At 38.5% G+C, this 17,917-nt stretch overlaps 1 protein-coding gene across 2 annotated transcripts; it reads left to right on the top strand.

Moving 5' to 3' along the window:
• The first annotated feature begins 699 nt into the window (after positions 1-699).
• On the top strand, positions 700-16,648 carry Dh31 (diuretic hormone class 2). Of its 2 annotated transcripts, none has more exons than XM_064682985.1 (5): positions 700-814; positions 885-981; positions 14,754-14,864; positions 15,647-15,769; positions 15,829-16,648. In XM_064682985.1, exons 3-5 carry the CDS (start codon positions 14,773-14,775, stop codon positions 15,962-15,964), a joined length of 351 nt encoding a protein of 116 aa, XP_064539055.1. In that variant the 5' UTR covers positions 700-814; positions 885-981; positions 14,754-14,772; the 3' UTR covers positions 15,965-16,648. The 2 variants fall into 2 exon arrangements, with proteins under 2 accessions (XP_064539055.1, XP_064539054.1); XM_064682984.1 differs by having other exon boundaries at positions 703-814; positions 14,754-14,867.
• Positions 16,649-17,917: the final 1,269 nt, after the last annotated feature.

The following is a 17,917-nucleotide window of genomic DNA, read 5'->3' as shown; positions in this document are numbered from 1 at the left end:
TTAGCTGATAAGATCGCGTGACAAATGTGTATGTGCGATAATTGTGCGTAATTGCCATCTGATAAACTGATAAACGAACGCACTCTTCGCCCAATGTTGTGGCTCGCAGTCGTCCAGCGCTGAAAGCGACGCCATCGCTGCACCACGTGTTGCACATTGCTCATACGACGTGTGGTCGGTCGCATGTACGCAACCCAACAATGACTGCGCACAATCTTGCAGACATCGTCAATTTCGTGGGCGTTCGTTTTGTTACTCGTGCTGTCGGCATTTACCTGACAGAACACACACACACACGCGAATATACACGTACAACTCCGTTGAACGGCACTCACACCCACACCAGCGCGCGCGAATGCCAGAGACACACACACACACACGAGAACGAGCACGAGAATATACACGTACTACTCCGTTAACCGACACACACACACACGCGCGCGAACAGCAGAGACACACACACACACGTGCGCGAACGCCAGAGACACACAGACGAACACGAGCACAAGAATATACACGTATTACTCCGATGAACGACATACACGCACACACACGCGCGCGAACGCCAGAATCACACACACACAGCACGAGCACGAGAATATACACGTACTGGTCCGTTGAAATCTTTTGAATCCTCGTCCACTTTGATACGAACAGTGAAGCACGAACCGCTCGTATAAATCGCGTGTGTTTTGGCTGCCGATTCCACTTGGGTTTCGGTTCCAAAGCGGTGCAGTTATAAGCGGAAATATCCTGAGACTAACATAGAGCAGCGCAGTGCGAAAGCCAGCGACGGTTGAAATCGCCTTTAACTGTAGGTTTCAAATAGTCTAAAAGTGCTTTTCCAGTCTTAACACATTTTTCTTGTTTCGTGTGTTTTGCAGTGCAAAAATATTAAGTCGTGCAAATTTGAATATCCTACAACATTTTTAAGACTCATCTAAAAACTTCTCTCATTTTTTGGCTTTATCTCAAAAAAGGGTGAGTTAAATTTGAAATTAAACGACCTTAAGTAGTCTGTAAGAATAAAATGAATTTCATGGGAATAATTCTTAAGTTAAGCTACAAAAAGTTTTGTAGCAAGTTTTGTAAATCATTCAGTTGTTGGACTACTGTTGATATCCTTAGGGACCATTGGAATTTTTTTTCAATTTTATAGTATGTCGACAACTGTTAAGGGGCTGTTCTATGCTGAATTAGAATGTCTAATTATATATTGTTTTGAAATTTCCCTTTTCTGTTCATTAACTTCATTTTAATAGGACGTTTTCCTGTAGATTAATTCTTCTCTTTGTGTTTTTTAATATTATGTTTAATACTAGTTGGAGGAGATAAATCGTCACCATCTCTACATTGCATATATTTTAGTATTTCTCGTACTGCTGCTTTCTCTTCTGAATTTAATTTCCTTCTATATTTCTATTATTATATATATTCGCCATTTAAAAAGAAAAGTAGGAAATTTTCAAAAATATGTTTGAGGGCATCAAGTGCTCGGAGGGGAGCCAAAGGAGAGATCCAGAGAATGGAGTTATTAAGAGATTGACAGCCAAGGAATTGTCGTAGAGCTCCAGTATGTTGCAATGACATTTGCCAGTGCTTAAAATTTCTTTAGAAACAGTATGCAGTTGTTGAGAGATCTAGTATATATTATCTACTTATAATAATATATATCCAACTGGTATTCCCCGACCTTACTTGAACGAAGTTTTTTGCTTGAAACTTTAGACATGAACATTCAACACGTTTTTCTGTTGTGCATAATTTATATCTATATGTAAGTAAAGTACTCCAATCTTAAAAGTGTGCAGATGTGATCTCTAGTTCTTTTTCTGGTGAACAAAAAATATTTAAATTTTCCGCCAAATTTTTGATTTTTGGTTGGAAGTTTCAAAGTCTTAAGTTTCGCCCAATGCACCTTCAGATAATTTAAAGTTCTACCATAATGAATACGTTTGAAATATTTTAAAAATGCAACCCGCAACTGTGGAAACAGCTGAATCCAACTTTTTTTTCTTATTCGATGGACTTCAAACTTATTTCAAATAGATATGCGAAAAATATCTCTAGTCGAGGAGTTCTAGATAGTTAAAATTGAAAATTTCCACGGGCGGTAATCGGGTGTATAAGTTATATGTAATTTAATGCATAAAAGTTGCCATGGGAAAGGCTGGCGAATACCCTTTTGGATATAAATTCTTATCTAATCTGCTTCAAACTTTTTTTCAAAGCGCTACATAAAAATTTAATGAGTACGTGTTTCAGCAATTCTGGAATTTCCACCCGCAACTGTGTACATTTTATTTTAATCAATTTCAAACTCATTTTTAAAGATCTTTGTGGGACATTAGTTGATTCGTTTTTGCAAAGTTTAGCGCTCTTGGATGAAAATGCGGGTTTAATAAACGAAAATTAATTTCTCAGCATCAAGATTTTCACGACAAGACTAACGTGGGCGGAAACCGTTGATTTTAATTGGAAATTAAGATGCTACGGGTGAATTTGAATTTAATATCTTAAATTTACCACGGCAAGGCCGGACAATGCCCACTTGTGCCCATACCCATTTGATATATAAAAAGATGAAATCATGGAAGAAGTAAAACTTTCTAAACTGTCCATAAACATACTCCAATATTGTCTTCTAAATGTCGTAAGCTCCTGCCAATCGGCCAGTCACACACATCCGTGGCCCTTCTGCTAAATGTGTGCTCAGCCAAAGACATTTGTTCCTGGCCTTGGTTGCCTTTTTGCCTGCTTAGCATGGGATTTCGCCCATGTGACCCTTTTAATGTCACAAAAATCTTCACTGAATATTGCTGAATTAAGGTCGGTTCGTACCTTTATTATTTTATACTTTGGCTCTGCTCGTAAGTGGATGTCTTTGGGATTATGGTACAAATTGCAAGCTTCAATAAGCGACAGATTTTAAGTACACGTAATGTGCCTTTTAAATTGCTATTATGTAGCTTAAGGTTGATAGGAGTTGAATGGGCTGCTTTCAGTTTGTTGAAGTTTGCTTCTGATGAAACTGTCCAAAATTGTCGTTAACTGAAATTACACTGAAATCAGAAAAAAAAACCTGCTGTCGGCATATTACATCTGTAAAATTTGTTCTTGTTATGAGATGTCTATTAACAATGTGTAATGATTCAAGAATTATTGTTCAGTGCCTTGCAATGCAAATATGTACATTTTACAGAAATAAGTAACATGTGTTACTGTGATTTAATAAATATTACAAAATCGGGTATCTTTGCAGATCTGTGAGAATATGTGTGCTTGTTTATGCTGAGTTTGGAGAAGGTATCCTGGAGAACGGAACTGTTTCTTATTATAGAGCTGTATATAATAAATTAGTGGAATCTGAATAAGATTTGGTTAATATAAGAGCAGCCTAGGGAAACTAATACAGATATCATTATAAAAAATAGTTGTTCATACAAAAACTATATTTTTGAGCTATATTTTCCTATAGCAACTGTGTGATATAGTGATACGGCCCGCCGGTTTCAACCTATGTACTGCCTGTAACAGAGCGACGGATCTAAGTTTTATAATGACATCAACTGACTATTGATGCAGACCACGATTATATATGTTAACATTTTTGCTGTTAGAGATGACTTCTTCAATGCACATCTCATGACAAAACTATGATACCCTCTTCAAGGGTATAACTATACTCTGCTTAAGTTTTTCTTAAATTGCTTTAAATGGTGATATTTAGTGGAGCTGCCCTTGTGCCTTTTTAAGTTTGTTTTCTTTAAATTTACTTAAATTAAACAACAACAAAAACAACTGTGCGTAACGGAAAATACCTTGGATTTCTTCACGTCAGCGTTTTAATTTCAATTCACCTTTGTTTAGCCCTGTTGAGCTTCCAAATGAGCCAGGGGACAGGGCAAAAATAACATGAGCGCATCTGCTTTTCACCGAAAACTTTTCCATTTTCAATTAGTTCACAAAAACCCTGATAAAGTTTTTTGCGAATACCAAAACAGCAATTAAAAGACCTTAATAATGCTCAAGTTAAACGGTCAGCTACAAGACTGAAAGAGCTTACAAAAATTATTCAAGGCCCTGAAGTACCCTTTTTTAGTCTGTCCGTCTGTCGTATTCGAATAAGTTTCTCAGTTTTAAAACTATCGTCTTTCAAACTTTACACAGGTTCGTCTTTCTGTTGCAGGCAGCATATTTGACTGCCAAATTTGCGACATGTACTTGTTAAATCGCCAAAAGTTAAATACAAACAAGTAAGAGACTCTAGTCAGGAGTTTCCGACTAGGGAATACCCTGAACCATCTTCTACCGTAAACTTATCAAGGGTTATGAGATACTGGGACATGACATTGCATGCCCTTTTCAGTGCAGGGAATACACAACCACACACACACATACACACAGAGACACACACATACATGTTAATAACTTAACACAGAGTTTAAATCTCTAACCAGTTATTTATCCGTCGAGCTTTGCTGCATTTGTTGCAAATTAATCCAAATTGTGAAAGCTAATAGAACTTTGGAAATTTTAACTTATATTTACTCTATGGTCCTATCATGACGCCCTCGTGACTGCCGTCAAATTTCTGTTGCAAGTGGCATTTTAAGGGGTATTAAGCGAATTACTGCTATAATATTATGATGCTTCTGGACAACGAAATACATGCTTTTATGCAGAGGAGCTATTCAGGTTTCGAATTGTCCACGACTTTTGCAAAAAAAAAAAAATGTTCATATATAATTAGATGACTTTATGGGCAGAGATGGAAATTTATACTGGCGGCACGTAAAAGTTAATAAAGAGCAATTTTGCTCATTTGCGGACTGAATAAAATAACAAATTGAGTTTCTTTTAATACCCATGTAGCTCGATTGCACAAACTTATTGTACAAGCCGGGAATTATACGCTTATATAAATAGGATTCCGAATATTCTAAGATAATTTTCAGTTTTTCAACATTTTTGAGAATATACAAATACTCTATAGCAGAATTAGATCTAATGCTTAAATTTTCAACAAGATCGATTGATATTCACAGAAGTTATTGGAGAAAAAGTGTGGTTGGCAAGCCTCGTGGCATTGGCAGCTAGCTCAAAACGCAAGAATTTCCGTGCATGCGCTTTTCTTTTATTTCTACCTGATGCTTTGTGAACGTAATAGCTCGCTTAGGATGATATGAAAATATTTAATTTAAGCGCAGACCATAAATGTTGAGATATTTTTTAAACCGAATTTATTACAAAATGCAAACATTGTCATACAAACAATTTGGAAGCCTTTAAGCAAACAAGAAGAAAACCACATAATACCAACGCCATCGCTGAGCACTGGATGAGGGTCAGAGCGGGGAGGGAACGGGCAAGGACGCGGGATAAGAGACGAGTAAATGCATGCCTTATCACTGGAGACTGGCATTTTCCTGGTGCCACTCAGTGGCGAAATTCACATGGCTGTGGCAAAGAAATACTTATGAAAAATGTAACATAAAATACACTTTTAATGCGGATAAATATTTGAGAAAAGAAGGCATTCGTGAAAATGAATATTGTTGATATGCTTATACGCAAGCAATTCTGTGTTGTGGAAGGGCCAGAGTGCACGATACAATATTTACTGGTTCGATCTCATTTACATACATATACATACATTACCTGGCAAGTTTTGTACTTACAATTTTAGATATAACTTTTTGAACCAATTCCCGCCCGTGAAAAACTGCAATCTGAACTACTTTGGACGTTTAAAAATATATTTAAAGTCAATCGAATAGAGGTGAGAATGTTAAGGCCGAAAAAAAACTTTCGTTTATTAAACCGTCGACCCGCATTTTGTTTGTTTCCGATATTCGATAACTTACCCCATTTCCAAGTAATCGATAAAAATCGATAAAAATTGATAAACAAATCTCTTTGGTTTTTAGGGCTAGAGTTGCCCGGCTTCTCGAATATCAACTATCTTTCATTTTATAGATATCGCCACAATTTTAATGCAATTGTCTTTTTAATACAAATATTCTATAGCACAATAAGATCTTCTGTTGAGCATTTCATCAAAATCGGTTAAAACGCACAGAAGTTATTAAAGAAAACGTGTTTGCGGCAACCTTCATTGCAAGAATTTCTGCTTACATGTAATAAGATGCGGTGGCAAGTAGGTTTGAATGAATTTCCTTCCTCTTTTTATATATATTTTTTTTTTCTGCCAAGCCAAACGAGCTGCATTTGGTGTTGGTGGAAGAGGATTAGGGGTATTCTCCAGTCAGGAACTCCCGACTAAAGCCTCTTACTTGTTATTCATGTTTTTGTTTCACACATGAAGCATTGGAATGATATAAAATATATTTTATTTGAATTCCAGCCATAAATGTTAAAATATTTATATAATGAATTTTTCACAATTAATTTGGAAGCATTCAAGCAAGCAAGACGAAGTCGACATGTTACCAAAGACATCGCTGAGCGCTGAATGCGGGGCAAGGTGAGGGGGGAAGCGGAAAGGGGACTATGGCCATGGCGCAGGCAAATAAATGCAACATAAAATACTTTTTAAATATGGATAAATATTTGCGAGAAGTCATAAAGGCATTTTAATCAAAATGAATAATGTTGGCATGCTTATACTCATACAGTTCTCTTCAGTAATGAGATTGCTCGACGTATATATAAAGTTATTTCGTATACAGATCATATGGGTTATAGTTACCTCTTTCACTCGTTAAAAAATGTAAAGGTGCTATATATGGCGCCAGAGGAGGGGGGAAGGGGGGAGTAATAAGGGGAAACGTATAACTAACTTCCCGGAAATCGACATACCAATTTTGATGTATCAAGCTCTTATCATAATCCAAGCTAAATACAAACGAAGCTGCATGCTTATCAAAATTATATTGAAATGGAATGAAATATCCATAAAATCATGCTGCTTATGATATGCGAGAAAATATATATTTTTAATTTCAAGTATTTAGCTTTAGACGAACATTGCCAGATCGACTCAGCCTATCGCACTGGCCAAGAGTATATATATTTTATGGATTCGAAGATACTTTTCTCCGGCTGAATCACCCTTAAAAAAACATAATATACACTTTATAGCCATTTTCAATGACTATAGACATATTTCGTAGGTAGGTGGCATATTTTGGACTGCAGTTGGGCTTTATATTTGGCGTAATTTTAGGGTCCCAGATGGACAGACAGGAATCCCGAGGAGACATAATTATATAGGATGATATTTTGTATTTGGAATTTGCGATAGTAGAAGATTAGAAGAAGTACTAAATGCAATATAGATTTACCCACCCAGGAAGCTTGAAGAAGAGTAGGTTACCCAATCAAAAATTGGTTACTTTTGCTAAAAAACATTTTGGGTTTTCGACTTTTTTACGAAATGCAAAACTGATTCCCGTAAGACTAAAACATTCACATTACAGGCAGAAATTCAATGAAAAAAAGTTACCCATTCGATATTTAAATATGTGAGGGTGAAAGTTTCCATTTGATTTGTGAAAAGTTGTATTAACAAAGCTTGGAAAACATAAACAAACAAATGTCAATGGGATTTGGCGACAATTGAGAGCGAGCCAGCAACTGGATCTGCATGGCATCCGGGACTGGGAGCCACTCTGAGACTTCAATTGCGACAGGATGTTTATCAAGATTGCGGCCTGATGCCTTACGACAGTCGCGTAAAGCAATAGCTATACACACCCTGGCAACAATAGGCAATAGCTAAACATACCCTGGCAACATGTAGGAATTGCAAAATGCTCGCCGAGGAAGAGGGCAGGCAGTTGGTAAAACTTTGCCGGAATGCGTCACTTACGGCTTTGTGGCCAAAAGCATAGTTTGCCCATTATTTAAATATTTTGCACACTTTTGTTGCGTCTTGTGACGTGTTTGAGCCCGGTGACGTTCGAAAAGTTTTAAGTTTTTCGAAAAAAGCTTAAAGTATTTTCAAGAGCTCGACTATTGCTTTAAATGAATCGTAAGCTTACACTAAAGAAACTCGGGCCTTAAGCTAAATGCAAGAATCTGAGGTAGGTTGCTGTCAAACATTGATTGCATTGAAGGACTTCGGGACAAATGGTATGAACTTATCCAATTTCAAAGCCAAGGGGAGCACTTTTATTACAGCTCATTTGTATGAGCCCTAGATATATTCCCGTAGCTGTTTGAGAAACATTTGTAAGCCAACAATTCAAACGGATGCAACAATTCAAATCGCCTGCGGCTAATTCACAAAATGCTCACTTTAAATAAATAAATAAACAATTCGCAAACGAATTCCCCGTGGCTTGCAGTCGGACCCAAAAAACCTGTTGCCTGGCTAACAATTTTCGATTTTTGCTGTGCGTTGCAAACCTTCGTACAATTATATTAATCTGTGTCCGACATTTTTCGCATAATTTTCCTACAGTTGATAGAAGGTGGCGGGGGAAGGAGGGATGGCCAAATCTAAATAAAAGTATTCCTTGGGCCGCAATGAATTTTTAAGTTAATACAAAGAGCGCCAAGGTAGAGCTGCTCACATTGACGGCGGGTCACTTCCAAACCCAATCCCAATCCCGATCCCCTTCATCATGACTTTAGCTCTCAACTCGACTCCCGCAGGATGCTTTTGTCGACTTAACGCTCCTGATGCGTGCGATGCTTTTAGCCTCAAACGTTCCTCTTCTACTCTCATTGTCTTAACTTGTTTTTCGTGTACAAGCCAGCCCGGCGCGTCGCTCCTCTGCGGCCCGGCCAACAACTTCGAAGCAGTTTGTGAGTTAGGACAACAGTTTCTTCTTTTTTTATCGGCGCGTGCTTTTGTCCTCGTACCTCTTAGGTCTCGTCCTGGAAACGTTTTGAAGTCCTTGCATGCATAAGACTTACAATTCCCAAGGCTAGGTCCACGATTCGGGCCTACATTAGAGGTCGTAATTACTTGACGTCAGTTTTACTTAAGCACGTAAGTGGAAGTTAAAGCCTTGAGTGTCCAGTCCATTACGATAGAGTTAAGAGTTATGAATGTAAAGCAAGCATGTATGTATACTTTGTATTAATATTAAGTTTTTATAATTAACCTTGCTACTTACGTGGTGCGTAAAACCGGAATGATAAAAAATGATTCAGACAAAATGTGGCAAATGTAATTTTGCTTATAGTCTAACCTTTATGGAATTTTCAGGATATATGTAGGCCGTCCAACTGTGTATAGCTTTCAAAATAAGTTTCCTATTTGGCGAAATATTCTCAATCTGTGTAGACTATAAGAGAACCTAGGGGGTGGGAAAGGTATTTATAAAATGGAAGATACTTGACATATATATACTATACAAGAAGCTATAGATCCAGTTTGGTGAGTCTAGCTCCTCAAACCTAAGAGATAAGCTAAAAAAGTAGGAAACCTGGCAAGTTATCGATTATCGTATTATCGTTATCGTTATCGAAACTCGCACTGCGTGAGCACGAGGCGGACCTACTTTCCAATTTTCAAGCCTCTAGCTCTTATAGGTCGTGAGATCCTTGCGTCCGTAAGTATGCACGGACTGACGGACAGACGGACAGACACGGCTAGATGAACTCGGCTATTGATGCTGATACATACTTTGCTTCCTTCTGCCTGTTACATACTGTTGTAAAAATACATTATACCCTTTTTACCCATTTTCCATGGGTTGGGCGTGGCAGTTAATTAGACTTGCTCGTGATACCTTTTCTGATTTCTTTCAATCCGGACCGACCCTGTCGCACAATTGACAGTTCGAGCAGATTAGTGTAGGAAAATCAGAGGAAATCTGGGAAAATCAAATGTCTGAAAATAAAATGGCTTTGCGACTTCCGTCTCGTGGCAGAATGCGAATCAATTTTACGGCTGCGGCATGAACGACTCGTTTGCTTAATTTGACAAACGGAATAATTTGATAAATATCCAAAGACTCAGCAGGCTGCCGCTTGTAGTCCGGCTGCCCCCCCGCCGTCGCCTTTTGTAGCTAATTCAATAAGCATCCAATTACAACGCGGCACGAACTAGCTCCGGCCTGGCAACCGGGTCGTATACGCATTTTTCATTTGGTATATGAAAATTTAATGCCAGCAAAGTGCGCAGATAATTCGCATAATTGTTTTTGTTTGTCTGGCCTGACTATTTGCGAATTAGCCCCGCACTCCAAATGCCGGCGACTCGGCTATCTTTAAGTGAAAAAAGAACAAAATTCAAATAAAGCATCAAATCACGTGCTGCTCTCGTACTTTACTTCTTGTGCGGGCCCGAAACTTATATCAGCTAGAAATTGAATGACCCAAATTCAATTTCAGACTTGTGGCCCACGTCGATACCTAACCCCCCCCCCCCCTCCCCCCTCCCCCACACCTAAGTCTATAAAATCATAAGTACGTTTTCAGTTACCAGCTCAGCAGGTGACCAACCACATTCGCATCCGAGCAGGGCGAGAATGTCGCCGGGGCCGGCAACTGGGCGAGTCGAGGTGTTGACTATAATCAACGCAATGCAATTTCAATGTCTGCGTGTCCCATTTCGCTTTGGACCGGAACAAACCGCACCCGAGGCACACTGTCAAGAACTTACGGGCTGTGCTGCACCTAGATTTATATTTTATACACTGGGCACAAAGTAAAAAGCAGTATATTAGCTTTGAGTGAAATCTCCCGAAGTCTTAGAAGCTAGAGTTCATAAGTTTGACTGGTAGATTTATGATTTTCTTTAAAGATTCAAATAAAAGGAATCTATATCTCGCACAGTTTTGCATTCACAGTTTGATGGCAATACTCACCCCGCGATTAAAAAGGATATCTTTAATCTTAATTTAATACATTTAAAGTTAATTTAAATTTAGACATCCGATAAGGCAGAACATAAAACATGCTGGCGGTTGCATCCCAAAACAATATTTTAAATTGTTTCTTTTTGAAAAAACAGAAGTACAGAATACAAATCAAGCTCTCATAAGAATATGTAACTAATATTCAATAAATATTAGAAAACAAAGTTACAGAAAAATAGCGATTATTATTTTATAAATTTAACTAATAACAAGTAAGGTTTTAGTCGGGAGTGCTCGACTAGGGTATACCCTGAACCTTCTTCAAAAATATGTATTTACTATTCTAAAAGCAACATTTTAATTTTGGAGACTCTAGCTCTTAAAACCTAAGAAATTTTTGATCAAAAAAGGGGATTTCGATATCAATTTGTAACGATCGGAAGCGGGGAAAGCTATCGATTATGGGAAACAAACTCGTACAAGTCTCTAGCTCTTATAGGTTCCGAGATCGTTCCGTTTATACATATGCATGGACAGATAGACGGACATAGCCAGATCGACTCGGACATTGATGCTGATAAAGAATATATATACTTTATGGGGTCGGAGATGCCTTCTTCTTTCTGTTACATACATTTGCACAAATACATTATACCATTTTTAACCATTTTTAATGGGTAAACAGCCCATTTCAAAATTGTCAAAACTAATTTTATGTTTTCAAGCAGAGATAATATCCACAATCAAAACCGTAGAAATATTCTAGAATCATTGGAACATATACTATGTATATTATTAGATGGATTTTTTGTAGGTTTATTGGGAATTTTTTGTTAGCGTTGAAATGATTCTTTTCAGCTGAGTGCTGTCAAGTAAAAAACTATTGGCATTTGCGCTTTGTTGGCTTCAGGCGTCATTTGGCCATACTATCAGCTGCATTTTGCAATTAATCGCCTGGCACTCGGATAGCTAGGAGCATAAAATTCGAGTGACTGAGTCCCGGCAGCGAATCGTTCAGTGTCAGCATCAAAGCTCCTTTGGAAACGGCGAAGCGCACACATCACATCGCTCGATAGATTCTAGAGTTCAGTGCAAGGCGGAGATGGATTATAAAGCGTGTTTGCTGGGGACAAACAATATAAATATTTTTAGTTATTTTATTGAGCGCAATATTATATTGTGCACTGACCCAACAATTGTTGAATATCTGCTTGTTTGAGCGCAAATATTATTATATGTTTATTATTTTCGGATAATTTGTATTTGCGTACCTGCTAAGCCTTTAAGGCTTGTTGGACACAGACACAAATCGAGGGGCGCCTCGGGCAAGCAAATGTACATATATAGAAAAATAAATCGAAATTTATGTGCGCAGCGCTTTACACTTGGCTGGGCCGTAACTGGTGCCGTCACCCAGGGCGTATGCGTTATATGTATTTATGGACTACTCATTATGGCCGCGTGGCCGGCCATAAATCAAATGCGAAAATGATTGATAAACGGATGGTCAGACAAGCGCACTCATTCATATGCCCAATCGCTTCACTGAACTGTCGCTTCGGCTGTCCAATAATCATACACACCAAATACCCAAAGCCAGCCGGCAATCATACGCACCGTGATCCCACGGAAAACCACAACAACAAAAAATGGAAACAAAAGAACGTACTAGTTGCGCCTGTTCCATGGCCAAAAGTAACCGACTCAATGATGCCCTGTAGAGACTAAAGATGAAATTAACAAAAATTAAATTAAAAATGGCATTCACAGTCTGAGATAGGTGTAAGCTAAAATTTTAGTACACACAACTTTCTTTTTGTTAATAGATATTTTGAAGATATTAAAAAAAATGCTTGCCTATTTTTTTGGGCAGGGTATGAAAAAGGAAACTGAGCTGCACGCAACTTGTCCGGCGTTGCGTAAAATCCGTTTATTACTTATATTTGTGAGTCTCCCCTCTGGTTGCCCCTTCCGATTCGTCAAGTTTTCGCCAAAGGATGTTTTTTGTTGTTGTTTCCAACAACCTGTGGCTGCCCGGCAAACGGGCAAACGGGCGAACGGGCAAACGCTTGTGCAATAAAACGTAATCACATATTGATCTTATTGTGTGGTTGGCTTCGCTTGGCCTTTTATTTTCAAATGGCGGTCCAATTTATTTGATTTGAAATCTGCTTTCAAAATGGCTTAAGAGTCGCAGCGGGAGATGCCTCGGGTAGGTATTTTATCTGCAACTGGCAACTGTTCCTTGGCCTTTCCGAGTCCAAGCTTACAGACAATTTTCCCCATTTTTCCCACATTTTTCTGGCCAGCAGCTCAGTATCAAAGCAATCGGAGGTCGTAATTGAGCACTCATGCGTTTGACATTGCTTTGCAGTTGACCTCTTTCAGCTTTAGTCCCTTCTCCTAAATAGGGCGTAATTAGTCGCTGGTTGTTTGTCTGTCTACTAATTGAATTAATTGCAGGTATGAAGTATTAAAGCAAAGCTCATCGCGTTGGCATTTTGGTTTTCAAATCATTTTTAAAGTCGATCGTAACAAATATAAAAAGAAAGGGTATCATGTATTTGTGCAAATGTATGTAACAGGCAGAAGGAAGCACCCCATAAAGTATATATATTCTTGATCAGCATCAACAGCCGAGTCGATTTAGCCATGTCCGTCCGTCTGTCCGTCCGTCTGTCCGTATGTATGATCGCAAGGATCTCAGAACCTATAAGAGCTAGAGACTTGATATTTTAGCTGTAGGTCCTCCTAGTGCCCGCGCAGATCGACTTTGTTTTACGATATTCGATAACTTACCCCGAGTAATCGATAAAAATCGATATCGAAATCCTGTTTTTTAAGCAATTTCAGCAAATAATATGAGCTATGAGTATATATATATCAAGTAACTATCATTTTATACCTATCGTTGGAAGAAGAGGGTTCAGGGTATCCCCTAGTCGGGAGCTTCCGACTAGAAGCTTTTACTTGTATTTATTAAAAATCTGCCCGCTTTTTGGGCAATAATTAAATATTTTCTGCAAGCGTTGTCATTTTAGTATTGCGTGTATCTTTGTGTCTGTCATCCGGCATAAAAGCGATATTATTTTCTAAAAATAATTAATTAATTTTGATAAAATGTTTGCATGAATATTTTGTGCAGTTTATGTTGCTATTACCAATCGAAAATCATTCGAGCCATGCTGGATTTTATTGCCAGCGATCCGACGGCCAGAACAAATGACATTGGCTCCATCGGACGGGCAATCATGTGACATGTGGGATGACAAAAATTCGCTCGTCTATCAATGAAAATGCACTTTAAATGTGCACGTCCGTCCCACGGCACTTGCTGACAAACGACCGGAGTGCCCGGATGAGTTAGAAGTCAGCATCGGGCGCACGGGATGGGTCCAGAGAGCCAATTCATTTGTCCGACTTGTTGTGGTCCCGGCCGGCAAGGGTGATGTCAGAGAAATGTCACCGGGCTGTACGACTTTTGCAACTGTAAACACAACAACAGTGACAACCGTATTAAGGGGCACGACCAGGACGCCCGACGACAGGAAGCACAGAATGCAGAACGGGAGAGGAGCAGCCTGTCCACGTCAATGTGACTGCGTTGCAGTCAAATGGCCAAACGGAAGCCGAGTCACACCAGCTCGGGAGGGGGAGAAGGGGGAAGGGGAGGGGAGGGTCGCTTCTGGTTCGTTGGGCAGTTAATGAATCACTTAATGGGAAATGGAATTCCTCCGACTTCCGTTTGTGTCCGCTGGACGGACGGGGGGCTACTAAAGTTGGGCTGAAATTATACCTGTACCTGGCCCGCTCGATCGATTTTTAATTGTTGACCTGGGCCTAGAAGTGCTTGAGGCTAGTCGTAATGGGTTTCGTGTGCCTGCAAGATTTAAATGCTACTTTAATATAAATAAGATATTTATTATTATTACTATAAAGATATTTATAAAGACTTACCCAACTTTCTTTTTTCAGCTAGTTAAATCGCAGCGCAATGATGACAAATCGCTTCGCTTTCTGCGCCTTGGCATTGATGACCATTTATCTGCTGGCAATCTCGAGGACCGACGCTGCACCCATGCCCAGGTAGTTGTGCAATTGCCTCACATGCCACACATTTTTCTTGTTCTTGTCAGACACTTTCGCATGAACTAATTAATTTCTGGCACTTTGGCAGCGAGTGCTGGAAAAATATTTGCGGCAACCAATTGCGCCAGAGTTTGTTCAGTGTGTGTGTGTGTGTGTGTGTGTACTCTTTCAGCTTAGACAAGGACATTATCAAAGGCAAACAGAAATATGGAGGACTTTTTCGACATCAGCCGAGATGATGGGGCTAATTTCCAGTGTGCATGTGCCGGGCTGGAAGCGCATGTCCCCAGTCATTTTCCGACTTTATGTTGCCGGAGCATTTTCTTTTTTTTTTTTTAATGTGCCTTTTTCACTCAGCTCGTAGCATATTTAATTAACTGAATGTAAACTCAGCAAACGTGTTTTATATATATTTCGTAAATCTTACTAAGGCGACACTTGAAATGATTAAATTTTGTCTGAAATATTCATGATTTACCTATGCATATATATCTTGACCCATTTAAATATTGTTGAAGTTCCTTTAATGAGCAACTGCTCAGGTGGAAAATTACATTCATTAACTTTGACGACATTTACCTGGCGAGTGGGCGTGCTGCCGCCTTTCGATTTGCATGCAAATGCAAATGATATGAAGCGAATGTCAATTACAAGGAAAAGTAATTAGCTGCGCTGATTATTTAATTATTTGTGCTGTTTGCGCTGCCGAATTCTAGCTTAAAGTTAATTATCTATAGGAATTAAAGGAATTCTAGTAATGTTAATATTTCGATTCGCAGTCAAAGTGCCAACGGCGGCTATGGCTCCTACAACGAGCTCGAGGAGGTGCCCGACGACCTTCTGATGGAGCTGATGACACGCTTCGGTCGCACCATAATCCGAGCACGTAACGATTTGGAAAAGTAAGCTGATGGTCGGAAGGTTTTAAGGTCCTGGTTTTTACATTCCTGCTCTTTGTTAGCTCGAAGCGCACCGTCGACTTTGGATTGGCGCGCGGCTATTCCGGCACACAGGAGGCAAAGCATCGCATGGGCCTGGCTGCGGCCAACTTTCCCGGCGGACCGGGTCGGAGGCGACGATCCGAGACCGAGGCTTAAACGGGCGATGATCACGACCACGAGATGATGTCTTACCAAAAAAAAAAAACGAATTCCCCAAAAGCTACAAGAAACTAACAACAGATATTGTTACGATTTCCACAGTCTTTATACTAATGTACAATTTGAACTGTTCGCAGCCATTTTAATCCCATTTAATTACAATACTATTGATACTTCCTGTTACGCATTGTATATACATATTAATTGGCATTTCTATAGACGTGGGAATATTCGCGTTTTAGTTTTGAAAAATTGTTGCTCCACTGTTGAATGAATTTATGCACCCTCAATCTTTATATATTAAGATCATAATCCACTCTCGCTCTCTCGCTCGACTTAATGCCTGAATAAATAAATATACATACATATATAACCCATTTAGTAAAAATGTAGGAACAAGTACAATGCTATAACTAAATTGAACTGTAATTAAACTCGCGCAAAAAATCTTTAAATAGGTATGCCTTAGTATTAACACACAAAATATATATACACCCACAAATATATATCTATATATATATCAATATATATCTATATATGTAAGTATGCACATGATAGTTGCCATAGGCAACTTATTTGCTAGATCCAAAGTCAAAGAAGTGCAACTTAGTTTCCCGCTTACACGTTGAGTTAATGAGTACTATATGAGAAATAAAAATATTTTACTGTGTCACCTGAAAATCTCGTTTTATGTTTTGATTATGAGATATAAATTATGTACGTCTTCTTTTGGGCCTGAACAACTTTATCTGGTGCAGCTTGGAAGCACTTCCTGTAGATAGAATTAAGAGTTACGCATGCATCAAATATCTAAGAACTTATAAATATATACATATATATATATATATCTATATACGGATTATTGTGTCTATTTATAACATAAATACATTGATATCTTAATGGACAAGATTAAATAAATTTACGTTTAGAGAAACATAACATGACGTTTTGAGAAATTCGTGTTCTTTTTTTTTTGGGGCAAGAAATCAAATGTGGGAACTAGTCAAGCCTTTAGCTCTAGCATGGACAGACAGACGGACGGACATGGCTAGATCGAAGCGGACATTGATGCGGATAAGGAATATATGTATATACTTTATGGGATCGGAGATGCTTACTTCTGCCTGTTACATATGTACATTATAGGCATGGGTAATGTTTTGTTGTCCCAGACCCTATAAAGTACATATATTCTTGATCAGAACAATGAGCTGAATGGACATAAAAAACTTGGTATGCAAGTTCTTGATAGCAGAATGATATTGCCTAGACTATATCTGTATATCATATGGATCTTATGAATACGACTGCAGAAGTATTTTATACTCGGCAACCCAAAGGTAAAAATTCGCACTTTTTGTTTTATATCCTATCTACTTCAAACACGTTATTTTATATATAGGATATAGTTCCCTTATAAATATTATAAGATTTGAGTTTTGTTTTCGCTAATACTCTTTAAGGGACTGTCACTTGCACTCTGGATAGAAAGTAAGTTCTCTTGAAGAGGTCTGGAGTTCATCCTGCAGAACACAATTAAAAAGCCATTTATCGACTTCAGCTGTCGTCCTTTAAGTCCAATGCTGACTTTTGGTAGTTCACTTCTTGGCTTTATTGGCCTCACTTTTACCTACAGACATAAATCCTCCTAGTTTTATTGCTTAAGTGTATTATAAATAAGAAAGAAGAAGCACCTCTTTAATCTTATTTCAAATGTATCTTTTGGGACCAGCAAATGCGCAACAACTCGTTTTAGCATGATTGTGCTTCTATGTGCCAATACATTGCAATTGAATGTGTTTATTTATTTATTTTATTATTTTATTTATTCCCGCACAGCCGTGAATATTCTCAGATACATTTGTGAAGTGCGACCGAAAATAATAAAATGCTCAATATTGCCCCACATCGATAAGCCCAATTAATAAGAGAAGGTGAAATTGATCACTT

This window comes from Drosophila montana, unplaced genomic scaffold (genome assembly GCF_035044405.1).
Source record: "Drosophila montana isolate Dmon_TW-CO22-7 unplaced genomic scaffold, ASM3504440v1 contig_2581_1, whole genome shotgun sequence".
Taxonomy (NCBI): Eukaryota; Metazoa; Arthropoda; class Insecta; order Diptera; family Drosophilidae; genus Drosophila; species Drosophila montana.
The sequence above is the reverse complement of the archived record's forward strand: the minus strand, read 5'-3'. Positions and strand labels throughout refer to the sequence as shown.

Bases quoted from the DNA above. Each gene is read 5' to 3' on its own strand.
- Dh31 (XM_064682984.1), top strand. From the start codon at position 14,773: ATGATGACAAATCGCTTCGCTTTCTGCGCCTTGGCATTGATGACCATT. The intron at 14,868-15,646 runs GTTGTGCAATTG...TTCGATTCGCAG, and splicing joins GCTGCACCCATGCCCAGGTA to TCAAAGTGCCAACGGCGGCT. The intron at 15,770-15,828 runs GTAAGCTGATGG...GCTCTTTGTTAG, and splicing joins GCACGTAACGATTTGGAAAA to CTCGAAGCGCACCGTCGACT.